Raw genomic sequence first — 18,658 nt, 5'->3', positions numbered from 1 at the left:
TCCCTTCCGCTACATTCCCTCTGTGCAGGAGTGCATGTGTGCACCCCACTAAAACACCACACAAAACCCTGAGGCACGTATGCATGCGATTACGTCCCGATTGCTTTTAGCCAATGTTTTCTCCATGTGCCTATGCACATCAAAAACACAGTGGACAACAACCGATGCAGAGGACTGGAAAGAGGTGTGCATGCTCTAATCCTGAAATTAATTTACAAGTTAAATTGGAATTCAGAAGGAGCACGCCATACAAGGCAGAACAAACCCACGGAACAGTAATGAGGCGGGGGCGGGGGCGGGGGGGGACAACTTATCCCTATAATGCAGCAGAACATTGCTGAGTGCCACCCTGGCTTCCCCTGGAAGAGTGTGGCAAAGCTTGGTCAACCCCCTTGCTGTGAGATGTTTCCTTGCTGACCTCTGCTGTCCTGAAGCATCTTTGAATTCCACAAAGATACCAGCTTGCCAGGCATCAAAGTCCAGCTTGGCCGGCAGTTGTGGGTCCCGGGCCCTCCTTTCACCCCACTTTCCCAGCTTGTTTCCTCCCCCCACTTCTTCTCAGGAGGCAAGGAGTTAAAACCTCAGCCCCGGTCTCCTTGTGATGAATATTTAACAGCTGCCAGTGCACAGGCTGGGGCTCCAGATTTCTTTGGCTCTCTTGACAAGGCTGGCTAGTGGAAGCGCCTTCTCCGGTCCGAGTGGCTGCCCGGCGACTGGGGGGGGCCCCGGGGGCGGGGGGGGGGGGGGAAAAAGACAGGCTGCTTGGAGGTGGATCAAAGCTCCTCTCTCCCTCCCTCCCTCTCTCCTCTCCCCCTTTAATGTGGCACTGAGGAGGCGAGGACACTGCTGGGTGGATTCTGGCTGCCTGGGTCTCCCCGCACGGCTCTCTCTCGGCTGGTGTCTCTCCCTTGGCAGCATCCTCCAGGCGCAATGAAGATGTCAGGTCTGGGCTTAACTTTTCTCACTTTGCCTCTTGTCATCCAAGCGAGCACAGCAGGTGAGCCGGCAGATGTCAGTTGCCTTTGTCATTTTCAGCAGAGACAGGAGGGTTTGGGAACACCCCCCCCTTCCCCTACATTGTGGACGGGTTGCCAAATGACTGTATCCCGTTAGACCGGGGCTCCCCCCGCCCCCAACCTTCTTGGCTTCCAAATCCACCCTCCTCTGAACACCTGTCAGTCTGGGAACAGCCTGATCCGATGCCTGTTGGCACCGCTGCCTGTGTCTGAGCAGGGGCAGAGGGAGATCCCTTGCGCACGGGGCTTCCCTCGCCTCCCAAACTGTCATTAAAGAAGGGTGCTGGCTGCAGGATCAGCTTGTCATCGTTCTCAGCTGGTGTGTGTCAATCTCGATGTAGAGCTCTGCTTTGTAATGCCGGTGACTTCTCAGTGACAGGATGGTTCTCCCAGGAGGAATCTTCCTCCGTGGGAAGCGTTGCTAGTAACTTTGAAGGGGCTCGGATGCTGTCTGGGATGTTTGTGTGTGCATGAGAGAGAGAGGAAGCATAAGATAGAAATTTTACAGGATGCATTAGCAGTAAGGTCTGATTGGCACAGGGCTAGATGCAGCTAAACAGCTTGCAAGGACGCAGGGCGAATCGGTATGCCTGTTGAAGGGGCCACGTGGATGTTTCGGCCGCTCTGACTTCTACCTTCCAAATTTTCTCGGTCTCTAAGGGGCTACTGGGCTTGAATCTTAACCGTTCTGACTTTTCAGTACACGTTTCCTGTTTATTGAGCCACCCCTGCCCAACTGCTGCGATAGTTAATAGAGGTGTTGCGAAAGGTGCTCACACATTGATTTGGGCACATGCTGAAGCTAGTGTGCTACAGATTTTTTTGTGTGCATGATTCAAACAGCACTTTGGGTCAAGTGGACTGGACCTTGTTGGGAGTCAGTCCAGAGTGAATCAGCAGTTGCAAGTGGGGATAGATCAAAAAGGCATACTGGAGTTACTAAGTCCAGGTGGGATAGCCGTGTTGGTCTGAAGCAGTCGAACAAAGTTGGGAGTCCAGTGGCACTTTTAAGACCAACACAGTTTTATTAAAGGTATGAGTTTTCATACGCACTTGTTATCTCTGTTTGGGTTTTGCATCTGTTAAAACATCTTTATTATGTTAAATGGTAACCATATAAACCAAGCTTGCTATTCCTGATTCTGATAAATATCTTCATTATGTTGTATGCTGATTTTACTGCTCAACCTCTGCCTATATGTATGGACGGGTAAGTTCCATTTCACTGTATCTGAGGAAGTGTGCATGCACATGAAAGCTCTTTTTGTTGTTGTTCAGTTGCACAGTCGAGTCCGACTCTTCGCGACCCCATGGACCAGATCACGCCAGGCCTTCCTGTCTTCCGCAGTCCTCTGAAGTTTGCTCAATTTCATGTTCATTGCATCTATGACACTGTCTAACCATCTCATCCTTTGCCATCCCCGTCTTCTTTGACCTTCAATCTTTCCCAGCATCAGGGTCTTCTCCAGTGAGTGCTCCCTTCTCATTTGGTGGCCAAAGTATTTGAGCTTCAGTTTCATTATCTGGCCTTCCAGGGAACAGTCAGGGTTGATTTCTTTTAGGATTGACTGATTTGATCTTCTTGCAGTCCAAGGGACTCTCAAGAGTCTTCTCCAGCACCATAGTTCAAAAGAATCTATTCTTCGGCGCTCGGCCTTCCTTATAGTCCAACTCTCACAGCCATACATGACTACTGGAAATACCATTGCTTTGACCATGTGGACTTTTGTTGGCAAGGTGATGTCTCTACTTTTTATCATGCTGTTTAGGTTCGCCCAAACAGCTCTTACCTTGAATAAAACTTTGTTGGTCTTAAAGCTGCCACTGGACTCAAAACTTTGTTCTAGAGTTACAAAAGTTACTACAGTCAGTCTGGAGGCAGGGAAGGCAGGTTTGTCTGGACTGATGCCTTAGATTTGGTGGGTAATGGAAGGGTGATAACAGTGGGGCCCATACATTACTCTGAAAGATGTTGAGGCTTAGAGGGGTTTTTTGGGGAGGGGGAGCACATGGACATATGAACCTGCCTTATACTGAGTCAGAGGATTGGTCTGTCAAGGTCACTTCTGTCTAGTCTGACTGGCAACAGCTCTCCAGAGCCCCAGAGTTCATTCACATCACCTGCTGTTGGATCCTTTTAACTGGAGATGCTGGGGGTTGAACCTGGGAACTTCTGAACAGCAAAGCAGATGTTTTGCCACTGAGCCATGGTCCCTTCCCAAGGGAGATGAGTCCTAAGAACTTCTCTGCCTCGGCAGTCTGAATCTGGCACCCTTGGTCGATCTCACTGGTCTTCTGAACATACGAGGCTGCCTGACACTGATTCAGATCTGGCCCATCTAGCCTTTTTGTCCAAAACTCAGTCTCAAAGGGTTCCTCTTTGATGGCCTCCAGCAATGTTCCCTCTAAGCTGTGGAGTCTTGTGAGCAAAAATTCTACTTTGTGAACTACCGGCATTAAGGTTGTGAGCGAGCGATTTGGCTACTGCATAAATTAGTTTGCTCAGGAGCCCTCCTTCCTGAGCGAAGACAAAAATGTGTGAGCTGGAGGCTAAAAAACTGTGAGCTAGCTCACACTAACTCAGCTTAGAGGGAACACTGGTCTCCAGCACTTACCTGAGATTCTGTTATCAAGACACCCTGGAGAAACAGTGTCAGGACTTTCTGTGTGTAAAATTTGTGCCTCTGTCTCTGTTGCAATGGTCTCAAACTGGATGCATGGGAGCAGATGACTTTGCAGGGAACTGGACTTCCACTGGCCTCCATCTGACACACCACCCTCTTCTACCATTTGCGTGTATTTTGCCATGGCTGGACACCTCAGGAAGAAATCCCAACACGTTAAAAGCCCAAAGTTGTAAAAACGAGCTCTAAAAATATCTTACCGCTCTGCTCGGCTAAAAGTGGAAGAGCCGCTTGTATTGACTCGTGATCGATAAGCATCTGTATAAAGCACCCCCCAAACTTATCTGCTTCCATCCCCACCAAAATAATGACCTTATGCCTAGAAACTTTGTTGCAAATGTACTTCTGCCTCCCTTGGAGGGGGGAAATACACCCTGTCTAAGCCATGAAAGGCAAATCTCAGTATTCTTGGGAAGCATTATAATTTCCAGGACCCAAGAGTGTGTTTTCCTGGAACATATGAATTATAAAAGGGTGGTAGGCTCATGCCAAACCATGGGTAAGGAACATGGGAGGGGGTAGAGCTTGGTGGTAAAGGGCATGCTTGATGCACAAGCCTTGGCCTCTCCAGAGATGCAATCACAAGGAACAAAAGAGACCAGACAATAGGATATTATGAGAACAGACAATACAGCTCTAGATGAACCAGCTTGAGGGCGTGTGACAGTGGAATTCTGTGACTGGGCCACCAGAGGTGATTTGGAACTTCCCCTGGGGAGACCCAATTAGGCAAGGGAGGAGTTAACTCTTCCTGTGCCCCTTTCCTGTTCAGAAACGACCCCTTCCTCAGTCACAATATGGATATTTGCCTTTTTTCATATGGGGGTGTAAAACAGCCAACCAGGGCCATTGCCACATGGAGTTTGAAACTGAAGCTCAAATACTTTGGCCACCCAATGAGAAGGGAGCACTCACTGGAGAAGACCCTGATGCTGGGAAAGATTGAAAGTCAAAGAAGACGGGGACGGCAAAGGATGAGATGGTTAGACAGTGTCATAGATGCAACGAACATGAAATTGAGCACACTTCAGAGGACGGCGGAAGACAGGAGGGCCTGGCGTGATCTGGTCCATGGGGTTGCGAAGAGTCGGACTCGACTGTGCGACTGAACAACAACAACAAAGAACACTTGGAGAGTAAGCACCTTCCTTAGCAAAGCTACACAGTAGCCATCATTCCAGTAGGAACTCCAGATCATTACTCTAACCAATCATGATTAGCACGGATTCATAAGTCAATGTAGCAAGAACCTCCTTCACATTCTCTGTGCCCGTTCTTCACCCATCCTCCACTTCTGTTCTTCTGCTGTGGCAAATCCTCCAGCTACATTTCAGGTGGATTCTAGTTTCAAGCACAAAGCTGAGCAGGATTTGCAAAAACGATCAAACAAGTCATCTTGTGATGGACTAAGCGTTCGAGCCTCCAGGTGGGGCCTGGAGATCTCCCAGAATTACAACTGATCTCCAGACTACAGAGATCAGTTCCCTGGAGAACATGGCTGCTTTGAAGGGCAGACTCCCTGGTATTATACCTACTGAGGTCCTTCTCTTCCCCAAACCCAACCCTCCCTGGGGTCCCCCCCAAACATCAAGGAATTTCCATACTAGGAGTTGGCAACTCTATGATGAACTCTTCTACAAAACCCATCGGGCCTTGTGAATGGTCACATCATAGGCTACTGGGGCTTGTTGCGAAAACCCATGTATATCCCAGGGGACACGGGGATTCCCCAAGTAGCACCCTCCACAGACTGTTCCAGGCCAAGAAAAAGGCATGGTGGGGATGGGGAGCTGGAATTCCTTCCTCACTTCCAGAACTGGAGCCTGGGTGGACGGAGCTTGGTAAGGTAATAGATGGAATTGGCTTAGTGGCGTCAGGGGATGGTACCCAGGTGCAGTAAGATAAGAGCACGATTGTAGAACCAGATGGCTTTGAAGGAGGTTAATCACATTCCTGGAGGATGACTGTTGGTCATAATGGCTTAACAGAACCCCTAGGTTCTGGGGTAGTGTAACTCTGGATACCAGTTCTGGCTGGGGAAACAGCCGAGAAAGGATGTTGCTTTCATGCCTTGTTCCTAAGCTTCCGAGGAGCCTCTGGGTGGCCATTACAGGCCAGAAGATGCTGGACTAGATGGGCCGCTGGTTGATCTAAGAGGGCTCTTCTTATGTTCTGAAACCGCATAGCGGTGGGGTGAGTAATGGAAGCGAAGCAGGAAATAGTTTGGACCCTTGGTTCTTGTCATGTCGTCTTGGTATTTTTACTCCAGGGGTAAGATATATTAAAAAGGATACACACAGCCTGAAACTCTGAGCGAAAGCCCGAACCCCCAGTCACCCTAGAGGACCCTTGTGTCTTGCTGTCACTCTCAGCAGGGCAGCTGTTGACTCTCTGTTGTGAACTCTCGAGCGTCAGGTGCCACTCAGATGGATGAATGAAATGAAAGTGCAGAATTCCCTGTTGCAATGTGTGTCTCAGCAAAAATGAGCCTGCTTCTTCCTATAACACCCTCCACTTCGCTGCCAAATGAGAGTGGGTTTTTTTTTTTTAGAGGTTATTATTTTTAAACAAACTGAGTCAACAGGCAGAAGGCCAGATTTCTTCTGTCATTTCTGCTGGAGCTGATCCAGAGCAATCTCGCTGTACGCTGTGGGGTTTTTCCATAAAGGGTATGGCGGCTTTGTAAATGTATGCACATAAAAGGTTAGCCGTTGGTGAACATTCGAATGCTGCAAGCGGCAGACGAGGCTTGAGCCGGGGAATTTTAAAATCTCACCTGCCCTCCAAGGAGAGCAGGACATCCTGTATGCCCACCTGCTGTTTAATCCCCACAACAAGCCTGTGAGGTAGGCTAGGAAGAGAAATGGAGAAAGGAGATGGAATTTTTTCCTCCCTCTCTCACGATGCTAGAACTCCAGGAGACCTAATGAAGTCAGTCCAGGGGCCAGAATGGACAAAAGGAATGGGGGGGGGATTTAGGATGGACAAAAGGAAGGACTTTCCCACCCAATACATGATTAATGTGTAGAATTCACTGCCGCTGGATGTAGTGAGGGCCACTAACTTAGATGGCTTTAAAAGGAGGCTAGACAAATTCATAGAGGAAGAGAAGAAGAAGAGATTGGATTTATACCCCACCCTTCACTACCCGAAGGAGTCTCAGAGCAGCTTAGAGTCTCCTTCCCCTCCCCCTCCCCACAATAGACACCTTGTGAAGTAGGTGGGGCTGAGAGAGCTCTGAGAGAAGTGCTCTTGAGAGAACAGCTCTGAGAGAATTTGTATCTGGCCCAAGGTCACACCAGTAGCTGCATGTGGAGGCGTGGGGACTCAAACCTGGTTCTCCCAGATTAGAGTCCGTGCTCCTAACCACTACACCGAACTGGTTCTGGAGAGGCCCACTATTTACGATGATGACTAAAATGAAGCTTTGGTGTCCAGAGGCAGTATGCCTTTGACTGCCACTTGCTGAATGGCTACAGTAAGGGTGGGCTTAGACTGCGTGCCCTGCTTGTAGGTCCTTTGGGGGGGTATCTGGTTGGTCAATGGGTGGAACAGGATGCCGGACTAGGTGGAGCATTGTCCATATATCATACAAGGAGCTCCATAGATGAGAGATCTGAATCCAGATCTCTCCAATCCAGCCACTCTAACTGTGACACTGCACTGCTCAATTATGTGCAGAGACTAATGGATGCCGCCCTTTGGCAGTCAGAGAATGTCACAGGCTGTTGTAGAATTTCCTAGCTCCCTCAGAATTCTTCTAGATGATGGGAATTTTTGCATTGCAGTTGAAGTATAATGTTGCCAAGGCCATGTTGAAAAGGAACAGTCCCAAAGAACTGGCTACCACAAATGGAACAGATATGGAACTTTAGATTTGAATTAAACACTCAAAGGTTTTCAGTTTCCATTCCATGTTTTAAAATTTGATTTTGTAAAAAAAGGTATCAGAAAAACGTATGGAATTTTGACGTCCAGATAGGAGTTGATTAAAATATTAATACATTACCTGTCCATACCAGGTCTTCCCTCACTGTGTCATGGGAAGTTAGGAAATGGATAATCATGGATGAAATGAAAAGGCACACAAAGATAACGCACAAAAGTAATGTGAAAAGCACACTTTTCTACAATCCCAGCTAATGGGATGGTGTGAAAGTGTGCTTTTCCACATTGTTTTTGTGCATTATCTTTGCGTGCCTTTTCATTTCATCCACTTTTCATTGCTGGTGTTTCCAAATTAGTTTCTTTCATGGCATTTTTGTGCGCCTGACAAAAAAAACCCTGGCATCTGTTTTAAGGGTGAAAATTCCTGTCCAATATCTGTGGTAAAAAGATGTCTCTGTGGTTTCATCCCAAGCAGGGAGAAAGAGGGTTGCCAACCCTGGTTGGGATATTCCTGGAGACTGGTGGGTGGAGGGGGGGGGAAAATGGCATTTGGGGGAAAGAGGGAGAGCTCAGTGGGATGTGATGCCATACGGTCTACCCTCCAAAGCAGCTGTTTTATCCAGGAACTGATCCCTGCAGTCTGGAGATCAGTTGTAATTCTGAGAGCTCTCTGGGGTCCACCTGGAAGCTGGCATTTCTAGACCAGGGCAGAATCTGACACTTCTAAATCAAAGCAGTATGCTTGCAAAATTCCGTATCATCCCTTAACTTCAAAGGATTCTGGAAGCAGCTTTGATAGGGTCGGTTCTGTGGCTACTTTCATGTATCTGAATGCCAAGTAATTGGACTGATGAGTGATTCAGAGTGGAGACCTTGTATGGGTAAAGGTAAAGGTTTCCCTATCTCGTAAGCCAGTCGAATCCGACTCTAGGGGTGCAGTGCTCATCTCCGTTTCCAAGCCGAAGAGCCAGCACTGTCCAAAGACGTTTCCATGGTCATGTGGCTGGCATGACTAGACGTCGAGGCGCACGGAATGCTGTTACCTTCCCACCAAAGCGGTACCTGTTTATCTAATTGCAATTTCTTGCTTTCGAACTGCTAGGTTGGCAGGAGCTGGGGCCAGAGACGGGAGCTCACTCCGTCATGCGGCACCTGGGTCTTGAACAATGCTCCCTGTAAGCTGTGGGGTCTTGTGAGCAAAAATTCTACTTTGTGACCTACTGGCATTAAAGTTGTGATGAGCGATTTGGCTACTGCATACATTAGTTTGCTCTGGAGCCATCCTTCCTGAGCTAAGACAAAAAATGTGTGAGCCAGAGGCTAAAAAACTGTGAGCTAGCTCACACAAACTCAGCTTAGAGGGAACACTGGTCTCGAATTTCTGAACTACCCGACCTTCCGGTCTGCAGTTCAGCATCTTACCCACTTGAGCCTTGTATAGGACAGAGAGTCAAATCCTAGACTTCAACCACGAAGACCCACTTTCAGATCTCGGCTGTCTCTCAGCCTGACACTGCAGGGTTGTTGTGAAAATGAAATGGATTTGCCGTACTGAGCTCTTTAGAGGAAGGCCAGGAAGAAGACAACAGCTATGGCATGAAATGTGTTTTGTGTGGATTCCATCATTTTGTAGGTGTGCCCACATTTTGATTGCACAGACTGAGAGTGACTGCACTGCCGTTGTGTCAGAAATTGCATTTACTTTTCTGGCTGTTAAAAATATTATTTATTCATTTGTTTTATTTAAAATATTGATATCCTGCCTTGTATCTTTAGATTGAAGGCTAGCAAAGCAACACGGGCACAAAAAATTAACAGTCAACTGACAGGGTGGAAACAGGTTAAAATGTGCAGGTTAAAAATGCAGCCAGATCCACTGGACACTTCAGTAAAGGTAAAAGTTTCCCTTGCTTGAAAGCCAGTCGAATCTGACTCTAGGGGGCGGTGCTCATCTCCGTTTCCAAGCTGAAGAGCCAGCGCTGTCCGAAGATGTTTCCGTGGTCATGTGGCCAGCATGACTAAACACCAAGGTGCACGGAACGCTGTTATCTTCCCACTGAAGCAGTACCTATTTATCTACTTGCAATTTCTTGCTTTCGAACTGCTAGGTTGGCAGGAGCTGGGGCCAGAGACCGGAGCTCACTCTGTCATGCAGCACTCGGGTCTCGAACTGCCAAACTACAGACTTTCCCGTCTGCAGCTCAGCGTCTTAACCTTTGAACCACCGTGGCCCCTTACTGAACACTTTACCCTCCAACAAATGGCCTCTGAAATAAAACTATGTTTTATTTATTCATTTATCTTATTGCATTAATACCTTTCTCCTCAATGGGCGTCCAAAGCTGCTTACTTCACTCTCCTGTCCTCTCCATTTTATCCTCCCTACAACCCTGTAAGGTAGGCTGGGCAGAGACTGTGTGGCTGATTGGCCCACCCAGCAAGCTTCCATGGCAGAGGGCGGATTCAAATCTGTCTGTCGCAGATCCTAGCCATACATTGTAGCCCCTGTGCTAGGCTTGCTCTCACATGCCTTCCTGAATGCAGTAAGTGAGAAGCCCTGCAACCCTTCTTGGACTGTGTGTGGTGCTGTGGCAGGGATGCCATCCTCCAGGTGGGACCTGGGGATCCCCTGGAATTACAGCTCATCTCCAGAGTACAGAGGTCAGTTCCCCTGGTGAAAATGGATGCTTCAGAGGGTGGACCCTATGACGTTGTACCCCACTGAAGTCCCTGCCCTCTCCAGGCTTCACCCCCAGATCTCCAGGAGTTTCCCAACCTGGAGCTGGCAACCCTACTCCCCCATCCCCCCCAGAGGCCCCGCGCAGGGCTCTTTTTGTAGCAGGAACTCCTTTGCATATTAGGCCACACCCCCTTAATGTAGCCAATCCTCCAAGAGTTTACAGAGCTCTTCTTACAGGAGCTACTGTAAGCTCTTGGAGGATTGGCTACATTAGTGGTGTGTCACTTAATATGCAAATGAGTACCTGCTACACCTGGCAACCCTATGCTGTGGGGAGGGGGGAGCAGCTTGCAGGGACTGAGTGATGCTGTGGAAAAACAGTGCATGGAGGAAAGGTTAAGCACCCGAACCCTCTCCTGCCACCACAGTCCCCCCCCCTCACCCAAAGCTGTTTTTCCCAGATAGAACTGGCCAGTGGGAGATTAGTTCTGGCATGAGAGACTCTGTGCGTGCGTGCGTGCGTGCGTGCGTGCGTGTGTGAGAGAGAGAGAGAGAGAGAGAGAGAGAGAGAGAGAGAGAGAGAGATGTCTCTGTTCACATTTGACTCACACAAGCTTTTGGTTCACTGTATGCAGCATGTGTGTCCCTGTTGGCTGGAGGGAGGCCTTTTCACACAGAAGAGAGCAGTCCCAAACTGGATAGCAGACATCTGAGGATTTCTTTTTCCTAAAGGAAATGGAATTTGATGCCATGGTCACTAGATGGAGTACTTTGCTCCTCGCAAGCAAAGGATCTGTATACTAGTGAGGAGTGTGTTCACTCGACCTGCCAAATGCGCAGTCCAGTTGTCCCTGATTTCAGATGAATAGTTCTGCTTGTGCTATAGCATATCCCTCCCCAGACAATTTTTCCTAAGTGGATAGAGTGCTCTATAGAATTGAGTCTCTCTCTCTTTTTTTGACATGCCCATTTTACAGATAGGTAATGACAACAATAATAATAGTGTGCTGTCAAACTGCAACCAAGTCATAGCAACCTCAGGACCACAGGGTTTCTAAGACAAAAAATGAGCAGAGGTGGTTTGCCATGGCTTTCCTCTGCACAGCAACCTGTCTTCCTTGGTGGTCTCCCATCCAGTTATTAACCATGACTGACCCTGCTTCGTGTCCAAGCTCTGAGAAGATCAGGCTAGTCAGGGATATTCAGGCTAAAAAAGATAGGAAAAGGGTGCTGAAAAAGAAAGTGATAGCCCTATATCCATGCAATGAGTCTGGACTAAACAGGGACATTAATTCCAGTCCTAGTTAAATACGCTGCTGATCTACACTGTTGTGCATTTAGAAATCCCTCTTGTTGATTTCATTATTTCAGTATTATCCTTTGTAGGAGTTCAGGGCAGATGAACTAACAAAAATGCAGTAATAGAAACCAGAGAGAGCACAGCAACCTGTCTTCCGCAAACCTTGATTATGACATCACAGCAAACCGTGGTTGAAGAATGTTAACTGTGGTTTGTTGTGATGTCTAAATCAACAAACCACGCTCTGTGATCTACTGGTAAATTAGAAACGGGTCTGAAATGCCAGTGATTCTCTTTCAGCCTGACCTACCTCACAGGGTTTTCGTAAGGATAAAATGGAGGAGGGGAAAGCCATATACACTGCCCTGAGCTCCATGGTGGAAGGATAAAAATGTATAGATAGACTAAACATACATCTGAACTAAATATGTGAAAACATGCATAATCTTCCTTCTAGCAGGCATGTTTTGGAAGACATTCTAATATTTAAGAACATAATTTATCAACTGTACGTACCTATCCTTTACCCTGGGAAATCAGTAGTGCACTTAAACCCCCTCTCAACACTAAGGTGTATGTGAGAAAACTCTTGTCCTTATGGAAGTGCTTCAATAGTTATTAATCTTATATTGTAAGAGACGTTGAGGTCTACCAGCAAGACCCACAATACATTCACTACTATTATTCACTACTATTCACTACTATTATTAATTAAATAAATCTGAGTGCATTTACTATCTTTGTAGAAGGACTAAGACAGATAGAAAACTTAATACAGGGTACATTATAGTCAGGTATAGCCAACTAGAAACTCGTACCAGAACGATATCTAGTGGCCACAGGTGACTTTGCAAGTACCTTTAATTTTCTCAGTTCTCAACAGAACACTCATTGTATATTGAGACTGCAGTTCTACATTTTATGGACCTGCAAGGCCTGCGGGAGTGCAAGGAAGCCCCGCGAAGGCCCTCCCTGGCCCCAGGCAGGCAGGGGTGGGGAGAGGCAGGGAGGAAGCAACTTACCCTCCCTCTTCTCCTGCCTCCTCCTGGCTGAATGAGGGCTGGAAGCGGGGCGGCCGGAAGCAGGGGGCGTGGCTTCGTCATGTGCCCCGCCCCCGTACCTCACCCGGGGGAACTGCGATCCCCCACGATCCCCCCCGAAATGACCTCTGCCTACAGGGTTGCCATAAATCGGAGGCAACTTGATGGCAACAAACAAACAAAACACACACACAAGAAACCCTTACCCTTGCCCAAGCAATACACTCCGCTATGGCTGCGGTCACACGCACTAAATAATCCAGTTTCAATGCACTTTCCAACTGGATTTTGCCAGCTCACACAGTAAAAATCCAGTTGGAAAGTACACTGGAAGTGGATTGAAAGTGGATTATTTAGTGTGTGTGACCACAGCCTGTGAGTGTCAGGCCTGTAACATGAAATGGAGCGTAAAATCTTACACTTTCCCAGCAATCTCTGGCTACAGTCTCTGGCTATTAACCCAGGATCATCTCATTCCCCGTTCCCCCACTTTCCCCTTGAAGAGATCTTAGGCTGAGGGATAAAGCAGACAGCACTGTGCATTTCTATGAATGCTAAACACTTTTAGATCTTCAGAACAAAATTAAAAGCACAAAAGTAGTTATATAAATCCCAGATGTCCTGGGGAAATACATATAACTGAGGTATAATCTGTCACTCTTGTCTCTGGAATCTGGCAAGACTGCAGCCGGTAAGATTACGGAAAGTGTGATAATTATGCTTGAAAGATGTTTCCATGGTATGAACTGAGGATCCGTAATGTATTCTCCCGATTAGAATTTAATTAAAGCAGAATATATATGGGGTGGAACCCAGCCTTCTTTACTCCCTTGGCACAGACAGAGTCCTTTCCAGGCAAGCATGGCTTTGTTTCCCAGTTTTCAGATTTTGGGAGACCCTGAGTAGCGCTACGGTTGGGATTTAAAACCCTGCTCACCCTGAAAGACTCAGTGAGAGCCCTCGGGCCAGTCACCGTCTTTCAGCCCAAACTACTTCATAGGGTGGTTGTGAGGATAAAACAAGGGAAGAGTGAACAATGTATGCTCTCCTCAGCGTCATGGAAGAAAAGTAGGATGAATCTGTGACGGATTGATTTCTGTCGGATGTTCGGCATGTATAAGGAGTGGGTGAAAAAAGATATATCTACTGGCCTTCAAACTGTATGAGTTTTCATTCCTCATTGAAGTCTTCACGCCAGACATGACAACAGCATTTTAGATAGCCAAAAGTCTTCATCTGAGTGGCAAGAGCAGAAACAAAGATGATTTATTTCTTACACATGTTCATAATCAGGGCTATTTTTGAGCAGGAACGCACAGGAACGGAGTTCCGGCTGGCTTCAGAGTTGGCCACGCCCACTACAGCTAAAACCTCTTCATGCATGGCTACAGAGGGGCCGAATTGCTACAATAAAAATGTCCGTTTTACCACGTTTCCTGTTTTTGGCACAGACAATCCCAGTTCTAAATAATAACAAATTTTTGATGAGCTAAATCAAATAACAAGGTGAGGATAAAGCAAGGGAAGAGTGAACAATGTATGCTCTCCTCAGCTTCATGGAAGAAAAGTAGGATGAATCTGTGACAGATGGATTTCTGTCAGATGTTCGGCATGTATAAGGAGTGGGTGAAAAAAGATATATCTACTGGCCTTCAACCTGTATGAGCTTTCATTCCTCATTGAAGTCTTCACGCCAGACATGACAACTGCATTTTAGATACCCAAAAGTCTTCATGTGAGTGGCAAGAGCAGAAACAAAGATGATTTATTTCTTACACATGTACTCAGGGCTATTTTTGAGCAGGAACGCACAGGAACGGAATTCCGGCTGGCTTCAGAGTTGGCCACACCCACTACAGCTAAAACCTTTGCATGTGTGGCTACAGAGGGAAGGCCTGGAGAGTGACCCCCCCTGGCAACTCTGAGGCAGGCGGGCCATTTAAATGCCTCCCCATGCCTTCCCTGGCCTGTCCAAGGGTCGACGCCTGGGCTTCCCACAGCCACGGGCCGCCCAGGCAAGCCAAGGGAAGGCACGGGGCGTGGCCCATTCCATTTCATTTATTAGCTTCATTGACCCAAGGTCTTAAGCCAAACATGCAAACAACGGGGTGTGGCCTAATATGCTAATGAGCTGTGTTGTCAGCCTATCATTCTAATGCGTTTCTGACATTGGGTGTGGCCTATTATGCTAATGAGTTCCTGCTGGGCTTTTTCTACAAAAAAAGCCCTGTACATATTTATGCCCGAAGCTGTTTCCCAGAATACCCACACGAGACCATCGCTCTTGTTCCCTTCAGGTGCTTTCTTGAAGCTGGGTAGCTTGTGGGCACAGTGCTGGAGTGTGCTGCCGAAACTAACTGAAATGAGCACATATTCTTCCCCTGTTTCGCTGTCTCTGCCTTCCTCTGCTGTCTCCCTTAGGTCAATTTTTTATCTGTAAGCTCCTTGGTACAGGGACCTGTTGTCTTGCACTTTGTAAAGTGCTGTGTAATTAAAATAATAGATCAACATGGGTAGCCCTGTCTGTAGAAGAAGTGAGCAGTGATTCACGGAAGCTCATCGCCTGCCACAAATTTTGTTAGTCTTGAAGATATTAAAATTATTGTGATCTTGAAGGAAACATAGATCAGTTGATATTATTAATGTATTTATTCAGGAAACTCATCTCTCACCTTTCTGTTCAGACTATACTCATGGCATCTCACAATGGTGAACAAGAACTATCCAAAATGGCCATCCACAAAAAGAACAATGTCAAAAACACACCAATTTTAAAACAGTAACACAAATCCCATTAAGATTAAAAGCAACAGTGTAAAAAGGTAAAAGCAGCATTTTATTTCAGGTATTTTTGCATCATGTGCGCCTGTGCCTGGAAGTCATGGCAACCTCTGATGACTCCTACTGGGGCATGGAGGATATTCAGATAGCCTGGCTCTGGCTTCCCAGCCCTGGTATACTCTGGAGGTCTCCCATCCAAATGCTTGCCAGGGTTGGACCTAGCTTAGCTTCTGAGAGCTGACAAGACTGGGAATTGCCTGGACTATCCAGGTCAGGGTGGTAAAAGCAGCATTTTAAAACAAGATCCAGATTTGCTTAAACCAGATCTCTGATCTCGTGGCGGTCTGTAAATCAATTTGTGTGACTTTATGTTAGTTTTTTAAAATCAAGTGACAAAAAAATACAACATACTCATGTGTAATACTGTATATCCTTACTTGCTCTAGAATCCTCTTAGCGAAATGCTGGAAATCGGAATGTATACCGAGCAGAGATGAGTTAATTACTAGAATTATGGAAATAAGAGAGATGGACAAATTAAATATGATCATGTTGGCAAAAGATGAAGACTTGTTTAAAAAAAGATGGAAAAAAATTAGATAAATGGTTTGAATCAAATGTTTAGAGAAACTCCGAAAATTGATATGTACTGTGTATGATATAATTTGTATTGTTAAAATTTGAAAATAAATGTCTTAAAAAAAGAAGAAGTGAGCAGTGATTCACGGAAGCTCATAGCCTGCCACAAATTTCGTTAGTCTTGAAGATATTAAAATTATTGTGATCTTGAAGGAAACATATATCTGTTGATATTATTACTGTCAGGAAACTCATCTCCCACCTTTCTGTTCAGACTATACTCATGGCAGCTCACAATGGTGAACAAGAACTATCCAAATGGCCATCCACAAAAAGAACAATGTCAAAAACACACCAATTTTAAAACAGTAACACAAATTCCATTAATATTAAAAGCAACAGTGTAAAAAGGTAAAAGCAGCATTTTATTTCAGGTATTTTTGCATCATGTGCGCCTGTGCCTGGAAGTCATGGCAACCTCTGATGACTCCTGCTGGGGCATGGAGGATATTCAGATAGCCTGGCTCTGGCTTCCCGGCCCTGGTATACTCTGGAGGTCTCCCATCCAAATGCTTGCCAGGGTTGGACGTAGCTTAGCTTCTGAGAGCTGACAAGACTGGGAATTGCCTGGGCTATCCAGGTCAGGGTGGTAAAAGCAGCATTTTAAAACAAGATCCAGATTTGCTTAAACCAGATCTCTGATCTCGTAGCAGTCTGTAAATCAATTTGTGTGACTTTATGTTAGTTTTTTAAAATCAAGTGACAAAAAAATACAACATGTGGAGAAAGATAAAAGCACAATCTATAATTAACAGTGCAACATTACTGAAACACTGAAGCCATGTATACATGAGTTTTGTGGCAGAGGAGATCAACTCAGATCTTCCAGATCCTAGTCAGGTGCTCTTGTCACTTCACCCCATAGGCTTACAGTGCCACCCTAAGCAAGGCTACTCAAAATTCTGTACAAGTCTATTCACTAGGGCTTCTTCCCAGGCCACAGGTGTTTGAAAGGGGATTAGACAGATTCATGGAGGGAAGTTCTATCAGTGGCTCCTAGTCATGGCAATTGAGGGGAACCTCCATGTTCAGAGGCAGTAAACCTGTGAATACCCATGCTAGGAGGCAACATCAGGGGCAATGTGCCCTGTTGGCGGTCCTTCAGAGTAACGGGTTGGCCACTGTGTGAGACAGAATGCTGGACTAGATGGACCACTGGTCTGATCCAGCAGAGCTCTTCTTATTTTCTTATATCAATGCAGGCGGTCACTAGTAATTGTACCCACTCAATATTAGTAAACAGACACTTTAATTTGAATATTTAGGGTTGCCAGGTCTGGGTTAGAAAATACCTGGAGACTTTGGGGGTGGATCCAGGAGAAAGCATCAATGCAGGCATCAACAGAAGGTTTCTTGTACCTGAGGAAAGACACGGGCATCAGCAGAAGGCCTGCACCCTTGTGCTGGAGGAAAGGTGTTGGTAGAACAGATCAGCAGGATACAGCCCACTGAATTCCTTCCTTGCACAATCATGCTGTGTCTGTGAGTAGTACTACGAGAACGACTGAATGCTCACGAAAGCTGGCAACAGCTCCCTGCAAACTGAACAGCAACAAAGTAGAGTAATTGGGGAAGGAAACAGAGCAACCTTGAGGCTTAAATTTACTGTTTTAGCAGCGGTAAATATGGAGTCCGCAGGCTATCAGCAACCACCCAACTCAGCGGTTTCTGAAAAGGCCAACCAGCAGGGGCAGGTGGTTACCTAAGAAGACTATGACAGGGACAAGCAAAACACCAAATGAAGTCTCCCACTCTGCAGTCCCAGTGCCATTTTGAAATGGAGCCTGCTGTTCCTCTCAAGGAAAAGGATTATGCAGAGATGTCTAGATTAAATGTTTCTCCGAATAACAAGCCACTTGAGACCTGCAGGGAGGTGAACTGATCTTTTCCTCTACAAAGCGTGGGTGAATGGGTGGGTTTAAGTGGTTCGCTTGTTTTGGCTGACTTCATTGAAGACTACCGACTTCACTGCCAGTAAATAAATTAATTTTTGGCTGGGCATGACCTGTTAAAACAGCTCCATTCTTCGGACTCTTATAGGACTCTTATAAGAGTAGGCAGCATTCCAAAATTGGCATCCCGGGTCCCAGCCCATAGCAGGCCACCAAGGAAACCATCACAGAGGTCTGATGTAGGATGGGGCTATTGCATTGGGCAAGGGGGTGGGGGTGTCGACTCTTTTCTTCTGGCACCCTTGTATCAATTTCAGAAGGACCTCACAAGCTGCCATTAGGGGAAAAGAAAAACATAAGGCAATATGTATGTTTCCTTAAAAAGGTAAAGGTAAAGGTTCTCTTGCTCGAAAGCCAGTCGAATCCAACTCTAGGTTTGCGGTGCTCATCTCCGTTTCCAGGCCGAAGAGGCAGCGCTGTCCGAAGACATTTCCGTGGTCATGTGGCCGGCATGACTAAACACCAAGGCGCATGGAACGCTGTTACCTTCCCACCAAAGTGGTCCCTATTTATCTACTTGCAATTTCTTGCTTTCGAACTGCTAGGTTGGCAGGAGCTGGAACTAGAGATGGGAGCTCACTCCGTCATGCGGCAGCCGGGTTCAGCGTCTTAACCACTTGAGCCACCGCAGCTTTCCTTATAGATGGGCAAATAGCAATAGCTAAGTTTGTTAAAATG

General features: G+C 46.6%; 1 protein-coding gene across 1 annotated transcript in view; it reads left to right on the top strand.

Annotated features, from left to right (window-relative positions):
* Nucleotides 1-794: 794 nt before the first annotated feature.
* LOC107107569 (carbonic anhydrase 15-like) overlaps nt 795-18,658 on the top strand; it is a 45,580-nt gene continuing 27,716 nt past the window's right edge. The window contains exon 1 of the mRNA XM_015407876.1: nt 795-997. Within this exon, the coding sequence (XP_015263362.1) occupies nt 931-997 (67 nt within the window). The 5' untranslated portion in view covers nt 795-930. The remainder of the gene's footprint in view (nt 998-18,658) is intronic.

The sequence above is a fragment of the Gekko japonicus genome, unplaced genomic scaffold, assembly GCF_001447785.1.
Source record: "Gekko japonicus isolate JY-2015 unplaced genomic scaffold, Gekko_japonicus_V1.1 scaffold4149, whole genome shotgun sequence".
NCBI classification, from domain to species: Eukaryota; Metazoa; Chordata; class Lepidosauria; order Squamata; family Gekkonidae; genus Gekko; species Gekko japonicus.
The sequence above is the reverse complement of the archived record's forward strand: the minus strand, read 5'-3'. Positions and strand labels throughout refer to the sequence as shown.